The sequence below is a fragment of the Astatotilapia calliptera genome, chromosome 23, assembly GCF_900246225.1.
Source record: "Astatotilapia calliptera chromosome 23, fAstCal1.2, whole genome shotgun sequence".
In the NCBI taxonomy this organism is placed as follows: domain Eukaryota; kingdom Metazoa; phylum Chordata; class Actinopteri; order Cichliformes; family Cichlidae; genus Astatotilapia; species Astatotilapia calliptera.
This window is the reverse complement of record NC_039323.1, coordinates 41,550,282-41,565,252: the sequence shown is the minus strand read 5'-3', so window position 1 is coordinate 41,565,252 and position 14,971 is coordinate 41,550,282. Positions and strand designations below refer to the sequence as shown.

At 43.6% G+C, this 14,971-nt stretch overlaps 1 protein-coding gene across 2 annotated transcripts in view; it reads right to left on the bottom strand.

Annotated features, from left to right (window-relative positions):
* Nucleotides 1-11,484, bottom strand: part of LOC113016355 (protein SON-like) — a 28,134-nt gene extending 16,650 nt beyond the window's left edge. Inside the window, exons 1-7 of one of the 2 annotated variants that reach the window (XM_026159129.1) lie at nt 11,344-11,484; nt 10,648-10,848; nt 10,262-10,296; nt 7,992-8,164; nt 6,623-6,777; nt 3,601-3,791; nt 596-863 (exon numbers count right to left, since the gene is read on the bottom strand). In XM_026159129.1, the coding sequence (XP_026014914.1) occupies nt 596-863; nt 3,601-3,791; nt 6,623-6,777; nt 7,992-8,164; nt 10,262-10,296; nt 10,648-10,848; nt 11,344-11,426 (1,106 nt within the window). In that variant the 5' untranslated portion in view covers nt 11,427-11,484. Of the gene's footprint in view, nt 1-595; nt 864-3,600; nt 3,792-6,622; nt 6,778-7,991; nt 8,165-10,261; nt 10,297-10,647; nt 10,849-11,134; nt 11,213-11,343 lie in introns of those variants that run through there. The other variant, XM_026159130.1, reaches the window with a different exon arrangement.
* Nucleotides 11,485-14,971: the final 3,487 nt, after the last annotated feature.

Here is a 14,971-nt window from a genome sequence, read left to right as displayed (position 1 = left end):
GAAATAGCTTTACACATCTGGCTCAGAGCTGCACTCACTGTGGGCTCAGGCTCCACTCACTGTGGGCTCAGAGCTCCACTCACTGTGGGCTCAGGCTCCACTCACTGTGGGCTCAGAGCTCCACTCACTGTGGGCTCAGGCTCCACTGTAACAGGTTCTCTGAAAAGACAGTCTGTGGGCTGGACAGGAGAGCAGGACGTGACGAGTTGTCCAAGGTAAGCAGCTAATTTGTCTGACAAGCAGTTCAGGTTGTTCCCAAAAGTTGATTCTGTTGATCTGGATGTTTTGAGTGGGAGAAACGTTTCGTCACTCATTCAAGTGACTTCTTCAGTCTCAGCTGACTGCAGGTTTCCCAGCCTTAAGATACACGTACTGTTTATGTACGACTGAAACTAGCACCAATGGTGAGCAGTGGGATCTAATGAGAGGTGAATGAATAAAGGGAGGGAGGGTCCATGGGGCTATTTGGTGTATGGATGTCATGTATAGAACAGAACCATAAGGCGTGTGTGAGGTGTGATCATGCTTCTCAAATGCAGATAAATTATCTCCAGGTAAGTAAGCCAGCGCAAACACACTCCACCCCCTGACCTACCTTGAGCGTGATCTCTTCCTAAGTGAAGGGCTCGTGGATCTAGATTCTCTCTTGTAGCCTCTACGTGGTGACTTGGATTTTTTCTGCTTCTTTGATGACTTCTCCTCTTTTTTCTTCTGTGGTGACTTTTTTCTTTTCTTTCCAGCAGATTTCACATTTGCAGGAAAGGACGTTTCTGATGCCTTGCACTGAAGCAAGCCAGGCTCAGTGCTCAGGTGATGTTTAGCAGATATGGACTGGCTTGGCACGGACGTGGATGCACTAGAAGCTGAAGTTTTTAGAAAATCACATGACAAAGACCACAGCTTGAAAAAACCCAAATACATCTAAATTAAAAGCCACACCTATTAATAACACAAAGCACTGATTGGACATTACAAAGTATTTATTTTAGTTTTATTCTAGTATTTTAGAATAAAACTGTGTATGTGTCTGTAAGACTAGAGAGGAAATGACATTTTTCAAGTTATCTCTATTATCACCAGATTTATAGTGTGTATGTGTGGCAAGTTGAGGCTGATGGCTCAGCTGCAGGGGAGGAGTGAAGCAGCAGGTTCAAGGTGTGGTATCAGGGGAGGCTGGTCTTCGCAGTTGGCGAGCATCATCTAATCATGCCTTCCCTATTTCAGTAGCGCCTGGGGCGAGAGAGGGGGGATATCTGATCAGATCTGCTGGAGGTGGAGGAGCTGGCAGCGGAAATCGCAGAGAAAAGAGAGCAGAGCACTGTAAAGTGCAAAACATAAAATAATAGTTTGCACAAGAATCTGGGTGGAGCCGAAACCCAGGACACCAGCATGTCATAGCCCCAACCCCCGCAGCCGGTGGAGGCACTGGCGAAGATTGGGTCTGAGCTGGTGGCAATACACCGGGAGTAGGTGGTGGTAGGGCTGGGCCATGTCAAACCGTTCACGGTAACACCGGTAAAATGTTGGGCAACGATAAGAAAATGAAATATCGCGATAGAATTTGGGTAAAACGCGCATGCGCAGTGCCTTTGTTTTCATACGCACATGACCGATAAAGCATGGCGGTGACGCAGAACGAGAAGAGCGAAAGCGGATCGTTGAATGAAACGATGACCCAGAACTGGTTTGTAAAAATGCTGCAGCTTCACTGGTGTGGAACTGGTTTAGCTTTCGTGCGTCAGATACACAACAAAGCACTATTTTTGGTAGCGCATGCTAGCGGGCCGTCGTTATTACCGAACCGATTTTATGTACACGGCGCTCAAAAATCTGTTAACAATGTTTCAGTACGACTTTGCTAAGCTACGAAGCCGCACCGCTTGATGGATTGTCGGAGCATTACGGCTATCGTAGGCGGAGCCTGGCGGAGTGATACGTACTGTGCTTCAACATAATATTACCATATTGTGTGTGTTTAACCTCTTTTTAAGTGTTGTGGATATTATACATGGTTATGTTCAGGATATGTCGGCCAGTTTCCACTGGAAATGCCTTTTGGTTAAACTGTCAGCGAGGAATTTGCACTGTTACATTTGTATATAACTTTAATGCAGATAAAAAACAGCTGCTTGTTTAAGTGAAAATACATTGATGGGGTTTTTGCACTAATAAAGTTGTGGAGTTGTAAAGTGTTTTGTCTAGTGTCAATTATATTGTCAGTTATATCGATATTGCAAATTTTCAAATATATATCGTGATAAATAGTTTTGGCCATATTGCCCTGCCCTAAGTGGCAGTGCATCAGAAGCAGAAGCATTGTGTGGACCTCCAAGCTTTCTTGGAGGTGTTCCAGGCGATGGCCGGCAGAGGAGTCGGCTCCCCGGCTGCTCCCGTTGCTCTTAGGGGAAGCCCAAGTGGTAGCGCTGAGTCTTCCCACAAGGCATCCTGGACCAGCTAGGGCTCTCCTCCGAGGACCATCTGCACCACTTTCCAGGAGGGTCGGATAAGGCCGGAGGTCCACGTATGTCAGCCGGCTGCAAGACACCGGGATGGCGAAGTGGGTCTGTTGCCACCAGCCGCCGAGCCTTGAGGCTGCGGTGAGGCTGACTTAGGACCAACTGGCAGCGTGGCAGGAAGGTCCGCAGGAGCAGCTGTGTGCAGCAGTGGCTAACTGACTGTTCCCAGCCGTGCGAACAAGGGTCCAGGTACTGTTTTATACAACACTATTTCCCACACAAATGTGATCAGAGCTAGTTCTTACATTTTCTACTCAAGTCCTTAAAGCCCTTTATACAACATGCCTCATTCAGCCATTCGCACGAGCACTAAGTGCCTTCTATTACACACACTCCAATGAACTCATCAGAGAAAATGTTGGGTTCAGCGTCTTGGCCAAAGATATTTAAGAGTGAAGACGAGAGACTCGAGCACCGACCTTTCAATTAAGTGGAAACTGGCCGACATATCCTGAACATAATCATGTATCATATCCACAAAACTTAAAAAGAGGTTAAACACACACAGTACGGTAATATTATGTTGAAGCACAGTACGTATCACTCCGCGAGGCTCCGCCTACAATAGCCGTAATGCTCCGACAATCCATCAAGCGGTGCGGCTTCGTAGCTTAGCAAAGTCATACTGAAACATTTGACAGATTTTTGAGCGCCGTGCACATAAAATCGTTTCGGTAATAACGACGGCCCGCTAGCATCCTCTACCAAATAATGTGCTTTGTTGTGTATCTGACGCACGAAAGCCAAGCCAGTTCCACACCACTGAAGCTGCAGCATTTTTACAAACCAGTTCTGGGTCATCGTTTCATTCAACGATCCGCTTTCGCTCTTCTACTAAACGACCCTGCTGTTACAGCCACCCCAAATTTGTGTTAATAGCTTTTGAGTAAGATTTACAGTATTATTCCTGGATACATGGTGTTTATACTGTTTGAACAGTGATTTCCTCAAACTTGAAATTTAAGATTTTAATATTCTGAGATCCTGGATATCTGATTCCCATGAACTATGAGCCACAATCATCACAACACACTCAGGACCTGCTCAGTCATGGAAACCAACGTCCATTTCATACAGGTCTTACCTAGTTTTTCTGTTTCCTCTCCTTCACTGTGGTTAGAGGTCTGCCGTTTTATTACTCTTGATTCAGTCAACTCTTCTGCTTGTAAATTACTTTCAGTGTTGCTGAGGTTGCCCTGAGGTGGCTTGGGCCAGTTTGGAGGCCATTGGTGGGAATGAAAGGATTCATCTTCTACATCTTTCTTCTCTGACGAGCTACAAGTAAAAATAGAAATCACATAATTGCAGGATGAAGTAATATCACAGTGAAACATATTTATCAACAGTGCTGTCATCAAGCACAGAGTGTTTCATACAGTTAGTTGCAAAATCTTCCTCCATTTTTTTCACTTACAGTGGGGCAAAAAAGTATTTAGTCAGCCACCGATTGTGCAAGTTCCCCCACTTAAAATGATGACAGAGGTCAGTAATTTGCACCAGAGGTACACTTCAACTGTGAGAGACAGAATGTGAAAAAAAAATCCATGAATCCACATGGTAGGATTTGTAAAGAATTTATTGGTAAATCAGGGTGGAAAATAAGTATTTGGTCACCTCAAACAAGGAAAATCTCTGGCTCTCACAGACCTGTAACGTCTTCTGTAAGAAGCTTTTCTGTCCCCCACTCGTTACCTGTATGAATGGCACCTGTTTGAACTCATCATCTGTATAAAAGACACCTGTCCACAGCCTCAAACAGTCAGACTCCAAACTCCGCCATGGCCAAGACCAAAGAGCTTTCGAAGGACACCAGGAAAAGTATTGTAGACCTGCACCAGACTGGGAAGAGTGAATCTACAATAGGCAAGCAGCTTGGTGTGAAAAAATCAACTGTGGGAGCAATCATCAGAAAATGGAAGACATACAAGACCACTGATAATCTCCCTCGACCTGGGGCTCCACGCAAGATCTCATCCCGTGGGGTCAAAATGATCATGAGAACGGTGAGCAAAGATCCCAGAACCACACGGGGGGACCTGGTGAATGACCTGCAGAGAGCTGGGACCAAAGTAACAAAGGTCACCATCAGTAACACACTACAACGGCAGGGAATCTAATCCCGCAGTGCCAGACGTGTTCCGCTGCTGAAGCCAGTGCATGTCCAGGCCCGTCTGAAGTTTGCCAGAGAACACATGGATGATACAGCAGAGGATTGGGAGAATGTCATGTGGTCAGATGAAACCAAAGTAGAACTTTTTGGTATAAACTCAACTCGTCGTGTTTGGAGGACGAAGAATACTGAGTTGCATCCCAAGAACACCATACCTACTGTGAAGCATGGGGGTGGAAACATCATGCTATGGGGCTGTTTTTCTGCCAAGGGGACAGGACGACTGATCCGTGTTAAGGACAGAATGAATGGGGCCATGTATCGTGAGATCTTGAGCCAAAACCTCCTTCCATCAGTGAGAACTTTGAAGATGAAACGAGGCTGGGTCTTCCAACATGACAATGATCCAAAACACACCGCCCGGGCAACAAAGGAGTGGCTCCGTAAGAAGCATTTGAAAGTCCTGGAGTGGCCTAGCCAGTCTCCAGACCTCAACCCCATAGAAAATCTGTGGCGGGAGTTGAAAGTCCGTGTTGCTCGGCGACAGCCCCAAAACATCACTGCTCTCGAGAAGATCTGCATGGAGGAATGGGCCAAAATACCAGCTACTGTGTGTGCAAACCTGGTAAAGACCTATAGTAAACGTTTGACCTCTGTTATTGCCAACAAAGGTTATGTTACAAAGTATTGAGTTGTATTTTTGTTATTGACCAAATACTTATTTTCCACCCTGATTTACCAATAAATTCTTTACAAATCCTACCATGTGAATTCATGGATTTTTTTTTTTTCACATTCTGTCTCTCACAGTTGAAGTGTACCACTGGTGCAAATTACTGACCTCTGTCATCATTTTAGGTGGGGGAACTTGCAATATCGGTGGCTGACTAAATACTTTTTTGCCCCACTGTACATTTGCAGCCTGTTGTTCCCCCATCCCATTTTTTTAGACATGTTGCTGCCACCAAAGTCAAAATGAGCCAAATAAAAACCGAATAAAAACAGAACTGCTCTCTCTTCGCTTCCGCTTATCCTTTTCAGGGTCGCGGGGGGCGCTGGAGCCTATCCCAGCAGTCATTGGGCGAGAGGCGGGGTACACCCTGGACAGGTCGCCAGTCTGTCGCAGGGCCAACACACAGGGACAGACAACCATTCACACTCACATTCACGCACATTCACACCTAGTGACAATTTGAATTATCCAATTAACCTATCCCCACAAGCTGCATGTCTTTGGACGGTGGGAGGAAGCCGGAGTACCCGGAGAGAACCCATGCAAACATGGGGAGAACATGCAAACTCCACACAGAAAGACCCCGGCCTGATGGTGGAATTGAACTCAGGACCTTCTTGCTGTGCGGCAACAGTGCTAACCATCTTGCCACCGTGACTAAAAACGGAACTGTCTTAGTTTAAACATTCAATGTGTTTTCTGTTTTCAAGTGTGAATAAAATGTGTTTATGGGAGTTGCAAATCACCACATTCTGTTTGTGTCTATATTTTACACAGCAGCTTAACTTTTAAATTTAATCTAAAAGCCACAACACGACCTGATTAAAAGCCTAGTAATTTTACTAAGGACTCAATATTTATTATGGAAAAATAAATATTGCCATTATTTTGCAAACATTTATTTTACATTAACTGGGAGATATTGTGTCTGTCTCTTTAACCTTTAAACAGGCAGGTGGAGTCGGTCAACCATTCATCGGAGGACAGCTGAACATAAGAAAGTTGGTAGTAGTTCCTAGATCTTCCAGTTAGCATGTCAAAGTATTGTTTGTTAAGTTCATAAATCCAAATCATGAATGTGGAATGTCAGGTAAAGTCTACAGAGTGGTAGAATAAATACTAAATAAATGCGGTACATTTACTGTTGGCAGCCGTCTTGGCAAATTAGGATCATCAGCCCACAGATTTGAAGGGAAAACAGTTTGTATAACAAAATAAACAGAGGAGGAGCCATCAACATTTCGTTCAAAGTTTGCTTCCCACCTGGAGCGAGTCCTAGACCTCTGACGGTAGTGTCGAGTCCGAGAGTCAGAGTTCTTCACTGGGCAGGAATGTGACTGGGAGTAGGAATGTGAAGGTGAATGGCATCCCTGCCTGTCACGTCTTTCCTCATCTTCTATTCCTTTATTTGAGTTTTCCTGTCAGAGAGCAATAAAAAAGAAACCTTATTTTCATTATTCTTTCGTGAGTGTAGCATGGACTGGTAATGATATAGCACTTTCAACTAACAACTATTTGACCACACAAAGTGCTTTCTTATAACCAGCTTCATTAAACCCCCACACACACTTTCACACCATCACACGGGGCGACTCAGGTTTCACTGTGATGTGCTTATCCTGGCTTTTCCGCCTGAGCCAAAGCTGCCCCAGTTACATCAATATGCAATTTATTTGACCCATCTCCCCTCCGAAGTTATTTTCCCATGCACTCTCAGAACGTCTTCAGTGTGACTGTTACACACTTCCACCCTCAGAGTTGCAGTCTCAGTCCATTCACTTGTGCATTTGCAGAGGAAGCTGGATGTGTATAAAATGGAGAGTCTTCAACTTGATTTTGTGGAAGTGGGCGAAGTTGAAGGAAGGAAAATCTGACAAACAGGGCGGCTTTTAAGCAACAATTGTGTTTTTATAAGCGAAACCCTTTTGACCTCATCGAGAGGTAGAGGCCGTTCTTCCACAGATGCCTCGAGACAGCACACCAGAACCCTGCAGCCACAGTCTCACTCTGGAGGACAAATTCATGGTTGTGCTTCTCATCTCTCCCCATTAGCAGAAATATTCTTAATTATCTCACAATCAAACAGTTGGTTCAAAGTCAGCGGCTGAATCGACCAAATGGCCCAAACTTGAATTTGAAAATTGAAGAATTTTTCATTAAGCCTTATGTATTGGATCTAATGGTAACAGGCAGAAATATATTACTGTATTATTACTATTACCAAGCACAAAAATATCATCACACAGACTTATAATCAACACACTTAAGATTTACAATGAAAAAGATAAAAGCTCGCATGCAGGGGCTAAATCGGGCCCAATGTCCCGCCTCAGACGCTGGCCCAACAAATGCAGGACACTCGCTCCTCCTAAGATAATTAGTCCAACTAAACAGTCCGACGGTGACGACTTTGCAAGAACAGACTAACAAGCTACAGTCGCAGTCAGAAGGACAGCAGTACATAAATTTAACCTGTATTCTACTTGACATAGTTACTTGTGAACACTACAGACAAATCAAACATGAGAAAGGAATTCTCTCCTACTCTTAGTAAAAGCAAAGGGATAAATCTGTATTAGAAACTAAAGCTGATTTATGTATTGGGACCACAATGAAAGTACTTTGTTTTCACCTGTTTTGGGATTATATCAGGCAGCTCCTCCTGTCGTTTTAGTTTAGTATGCTTTAACACAAAAGCAGAGTCAGTATCTGATGAATTCTCATCGTCTTTCCTCCTTTTCTTCTTCTTCCTCTTTCCAATTAAGTGCTTCTTGCGGCATCTGGACTTACTCTCACGATCCCCACCTGGAAAACAGTTTACCAGCTCTGCATATTTTTGCAGCAAAAAATATTGTATGTGACATATACAGGACAACATATGGCAACGTAGACAGAATTTACAAGGAAATGGGAAAGGAGAACCGTGGAGCTCACAGAGTCTGACTGCACTTGGATGATGTGACAGCAGATGCTGTTTATGTGGGTCTGCTGTGGTGAAACGACAACATGCCGAAGATGGACAACAAAGCACGCGTCTTAGATTATAGCCACTTACCAGCAATATTCGTTGTTAGTTTTTATAAATGATCTACCAGTACGTTGATATAAACTATGGATATAAACTTTAATGAAGGATGGCCCCCTGTGGACTCGGCTAAAAGACATATGTCTACATCATTAAAGCAGTATTGAAGAAGTTTTTAGAGAATTCCACACTGATAATTGTCACATTACTCAAATAGAAACTACTAATACACTATTGAACCTGGCCCTTGTTTTGCTCTTCAACTTCTCTGAGTTTGGTTATGCAGCATGTCTGTAGGTTCTCAGTCATTCCAGACATCGTAATCTAAGGAGCTTGGAATGAGAAGCAACTGGACTTCTTTCAGTTTCTTGAAAACGTGTGTAGACCTCAGACCTCTGCATTGGAGAAACCAAACAGCCACTCCATAAGCGCACGGCACAACATAGAAGAGCCACCTGGACAGGACAAGACTCAGCTGTACATCTGCATCTAAAGGTCAAAGGTCGCTCTTTCGAGGACACCAGAGAAGACCGATGGTTTAAAAGAGAGTTGACAGAAGCCATCTATGTCCACTGTGAACGACCATCCTTGAACAGAGCGGATGGCTTACTACACCAACCATCTGCCACCTACAATCCAGTTTTGAAATCCCTTCCCTGGCGTCTTAATTAGGGGTGGGTATCGTTTAGGCTTTATCTGTGCCAAATCTGTACTTTTGAAACGGTGCCGGTGCTTAAAGAATGGAGAACACAAACCTCTCATGTTTTTATTTTTAGCAGTCTCTTTTTTTCTGCAAAATGATAACCACCGTCTAGCCCCACGCACGGGGCGATCCGCGCTAACTCACTAATGGAAATTTACCACACCCGCAGTAGATGTGCTCGGTGTGAGGTCTCGCAGCAAGCTATCAAATACGGCGCATTTCTCGGCTTTTAAAACAACGCTATGCGTCGCCAGGTGCTTCATCAGATTCGAGGTGTTGCCTCCTTTGACAGTATCACAGTATCAGCTTAAAGCACTTGTTGCTGCTGAGTTTGCATCTTTTGCTGTGAAGTACAGCCAGACTTTTAACCGCTTCGCCTTGGGCGTTTTTAATCTGTAGCTCTGCTCTAACAGAACGTACGTACCTGGCCCCGCCTACTATCCTTGGAAAGGTAAAATGATTGGCTGGAATCCAGAGTGTATGACAGCTCAGAAAAAAAATGGCACCGGATATCGGTACCCATCCCTAGTCCTAATGCCCACTCACATTTTGCGTCAGTTCATCTACACAGACACATGATAGGGTGAGTCAACTGGCCCACACACTTTTAAACAGCTTGGCTCATGTGATGAGGCACATGATCAATAATAGGTTGAGGAGACTTTTCCTCACCCTATCATGTGACCTATCAGGTCACCTGACGCAAAATGCGAGTGCATGTTGAGGTACCTGGGAAGGGATATCAAGACTGCTTTGTAGGTGGGTGTCTTAAGCCACCCCCTCTGCTCAATGATGGTCATTCACAGTGGACATACATGGTCTCTGAGAACCTACACAGACATGCTGCCTTCCAGAGCAGACAAAACCTTGAAAAGGGTGCAGTTAGAATACAGTACAAAGGACCAGAGTCTTCATGTAGCTAAAGAAGGACATCAAAGACGGGGACAATGTCAAACCAATCAGCTTCTGGGAACATGAGACTGAAAAGGGCCTGGGCCAGCTGGTCAGCAGTGACTTAACTTTTAAATACGAACAAGGGGATTGTCTACTGAAAATATTTTTTAAAAACATATATAAAGATTAGCCACAGAATAGGGCAGCTGTGAATATACCAAGTCTATCTGCGGTAAACACTCGATGCTCAAAAAGTTGACAATATAATAAAGAGCCGTACCTTGCTCTGTTTTTCTTTCCGTTGGTGTTCCTCTTCTATGAAGCAAAGATAAAGCCTGAATTAGGCACATTTAAACAGTCATAATTAACAGTAAAACGGCAGGAAGCTATTGGCTGTTTTTGTACAGTAGTGTTGCCCCCCTGAACGATCTAGGTTGCGGGCTACACGTTATCCCACCGTGTATGTAGTAAACCTTTTTACTCCCTTCATTCACTGACTTTTGAAACTGGACATAATGCACAGGTAAAGTTACAGGTTCCTTTGTGAGCCCAGCCCCTTCCTCTCAGACTATCACATGCTTTCTTTGGAGTTATATTTGCTGGCTGAGCACGTGAGCACACAGGTTTTCTGACTGTGGATGTTGCAGCATGTGCTTTCAGGATCACCTTGACTTGTGTTTATTTTTTCGCTTCAGGTCTGCCCCAGACTCTGAACTACTCTCCTTCTCTCGGTTCCTCTTCTTCCTCTTGCTTTTGTGTTTTTTGTGCTTCTTGTGCGAACTGCTGCTTCTCACGTCTTTGTGTCTCTTTGTAGAGGCATTTTCTGCTCCATCCATGTTACTGCAGTCACCCACTCTTTTAGCATCACTGATGGACAGAGGCAGAGAAAATATGTGTTACTGTTTGACCAGAAAGAGTCAGCCAACGTTTATTAAATGTCTAATATTCTGAAGCCTCTCCCTGCACCGCTTATTGGATAATAAGATCCAGATGAGGTGTTTAACAGTCATGCCTGTTGAAGATTTAAGAGGTTTCAGGTTTCTTCTATCATTGCTTCGAATTCTTTTCATAGTCTTATCATTAAAACCGGCAGTGACTTAAATAGAAAAATGTCCGCTTCAAACCTAATGAACTGTTTTTAAACTTTACGGACTCTCTCGGCTTTCTTTTCGACCTCCCGCGTCCACGAATGGCCTCGCTCCTAGCGGTACAGTTTAACTGAAAACAAACCTAAGCAACGTTAGCTTTCATCCTTTATTTGGCAACTGGTGCAGCAACCGGTAGCTGCAGCAGCGACTAACATGTCTGTTCAGTGAAATTTCAAATAACGTCTCAATAGAAGAATACAAACAAACAACATACGCTTTGTCCTCATTCTGGTCTTCAATTTCTCTGATTTTATTTAATATGAAATCTTGAAAAATTTGCTCTATGTTGGCCGCCATGTTTTAATGTGCATCGCTTTGCCGTTCCGGGTGGAAAGTGAATATCTGTGGCAATGTTCCGGATGAAAATCTGTTCCTCCTCAGCAGACTACACGCAATCCTATACAGTTCCTCTGTATAGGGTATTGTTTTTTTCAATAATCATTGTCATAATGATGATTATTATTATTATTAATTACTATTGTCTCTGCTCAGTTTATTATTATTATTATTATTATTATTAGTATTATTATCATCATCATTATTATTATTAGGGCCCGAGCACTGAGGCCCTACTGTATCTTTCATCTTCTTCTTCTTCAGGCGAAACAAGTGCCTTTTTGAGGGCTTTAACATGCTCAAAAACTCATGAAATGTTGCACACGTGTCAGGTCTGGTGACAAATTTCGTATTTTAATGGTTTTACATATGAGCATTGGAAAATGGCTCTGGAGCGCCACCTATGTGTTGTTAAATGCAGTCCTACGAACACATCGTTTGAGCTACATGAATGAAATTTGACCCACATGTGTATCATGCTGACATGAACAAAAAAGTCAGTGGGACCATTGACACAAACCCAACAGGAAGTCCATCATTTTGGACTGAATGTGACATTTTGGCTCAGTTTTTGCTATTTCCAGGCCTTGTACTTTTGCAAACTCCTCATCGGGATTTGATCTTATCAGCTTCATATTTGGTCAGTGCCAGCTGCACACCTGGGCCATGTTAAATTGTGGAGCTGTTGAGTTTTCGGGATAGAGTGTGGCCGTGGCGCCACAACGAATTTCAATGATTCACCATGAAAATCTTATTTGCTCTCATTCCATCCTACATGGTCCTATCTGGACCGAAGTGCACACAAATGATAAAGCTCCAGCCCTGAACATATTTCAACTGCCATATTTGACATCAGTGACAGCGCCACCTAGTGGGAACAGGAAATGTCACGTTTTACACTTTTTTTTCTTAATTTGAACAATTGAACAACAAATATACATAATAATGTAGTTATAGAAAGGGTATGAAAAATTTCACAGCTTGCAGTATCTTTTACAAGTCATGTATACAAATACTAGTACGTAAACAAAAAAGTATACTTTAGGAGAAAACAAAGAAACAAAATAACCGATTAAAAAAGAAAGAGGTGCTCAAGGTATAAATAAAAAACATAAATCAAGGGAAACTGTACATTCGACACAGCTCTTGTGCTCTTCTTTAGATTCTCTAGATAATTGGAAAACAATGCTTTAAAAGCAAATATGTTTGGACGCTGTTGAGAAAATTTTGTACAATGTATGTGAAATTTGGCAAAAATAATCAGAGGATTGATAATATTTTTTTTTTCCTAGATTTATTTTATCGGTATGTGAGAGGCCAAACAGAATATTTTGAAACTTCAGTTTACACGAGGGATCAATTTTGGTGTTTATAAAATTATTTAGATCAATCCAAAATATATGTGTATACGTGCATTCCCAATATACCTGACATATTGTTTCCTCTGCATTGCTGCAAAAAGTACAAAGAGTATGAATATTTTTCTTAAATTTAACCAGATATGTCTTTACCGGATAACATCTATGGATCAACTTAAGAGTAACTTCTCTGACCTTATTAGTAATAATAAATTTCCTTGATCGAATCCAAGTGTTTTTCCAGTCTATATCATATTATTCCAATAGAATACAGCTGCAGGTTTGGAAACAATATCTCTTTGTATAATTTCTCTAATATTTGTGGCTTTATCAATCAGTAAAGGACAGATGTTACCGATGTATATGCTAGCGGGATTTAGTTCTGGAATAATACAATTTCTACCTTTAGGAGCAGACACCAACAACCTTCTCACTCCATCTGCTATTGCATCAAAAACTACAGCATATTCTCTTGGAGTGACAGGAAAATCATAAACAGACAAAAATTCCTTATAAGAAAATAATTGACCATTATCATTCAGTAATTGACTCACAAGCAAAATTTTTCTATCAACCCATTTCTGAATATATATTGATTAAATTTAATATCCTGATTGTTCCAAATGAGATATTTATGGGGAGAAAAGTTGTGAGTATATCATTAACCAAGATGAGAAGAGTTGACTATGAAAGTTGGAGAGTTTAATCAATAATTTAGAGATATTGTAATTGCATCTTAGCAGAAAATGCATTCCTCCAAGTGAGTTAAAGATATGATTGGTAAAAAAAAATCCAAAATTGAACTGGGATTTTTTAAAAAGAGTTTGATCCATTTGATTTTAAAAGATGCATTTAGGGAAGTGAAATCTAAAGAATTTAGGCACCAGAACACAACTTGTTTATCATTACATTTTTTTTAATATAATGTATTCTCTTTTTCCAAATGAAATAAAATTATATTTTATCAATTTTTGTGCATAATTCTTTTGAAACATCAAGTGCCATAGCTGCATAAATAAGTCTGGAGAGGCTTCAACTTTGGCTACCAAGGATCGTACGGTTACGTTGTAACCTTGGTTCTCTTAGTGAGAGACTATCTCTCCACACCGTTACATATTCCATATGTATGGGGTAACTCTGTAAGACACCCCGCGAGGAGACAGTGCAACCGAACCGCCGAGAGTGAAGACCAAAGAGCCATATACAAGACACAGATGCACACACCACCCCGGTCAGGGCCAAGCCAGACGCGAAGGCCGAGCCAGGGGGTGGAGTCAGCAGTCTGCAGATGCCAGACTGGCCTGAACCGGTCCTGCAGGATGCAGGATGCAAGTGATCGGCTGCTCAAGGGCAGCCCGGGAACCGCGAGGTATATAGCCAGCGAACGCAGCACACCAAGCCGCCAACTAACAGCCCGCTGGTCGCAGAGGGCTACGACATGCGGGCAATGCCAGACAGAGAGCCAGCACTACAGCTGGAGAACGCTCACTCGCCACAGCGAGGTCCGACTGGCATGTACGCCGGCAAAGCGGGCAACCACAGGTGAAGCTTGGAATGTGACCCGCCCATTCTCAAAGCTGAAGCCGCCCCGAGCTGTTGACAGGCAGGGAGGGGGGGGGGGGGGGGGGGGGCTGGCAGCCTAGCCTGCGTAAGCGGAGGGCTGAGCAAGGCAACGACCCAACGGTCCACCCGTCACCGTCACCACGTACATGTCCGCAGACAGTGGAGCCTCAAGAGTGAACTCGCAAAGAGACACTCGAGGTCAGACACAAAGTCCCAGCTACTGGGCGTCCCCGTGCTGGCCATGTAAGTCCGTGACACACAGGCAAAGCACCAACCGGGAGGCAGCAGCGCAGGCTGGGGACCTCTCACACACTGGCCAAAACGTCAGACACAGCAAGGACTAACAAGCTCAACCCGCGGCACGCGTTCGGAGCGACAAAAGGCCAGAAGCACGGGCAGTTGGCTAGGACGAGCCCGCGCATACGCTCCCCAAGGATCCCCAGCTGGAGCCTTCGGTGCCCAGGGCCCAAACCTGGAATCCCAAGAGCAGAGAGAGGAGAGGAAGTGTAGCCTATTGAGCCGCTGAGAGGGGACCATACTGGGTGCCAGCAAGAAGCGGGCAATGCAAGACAGGGAGCCAGCGCC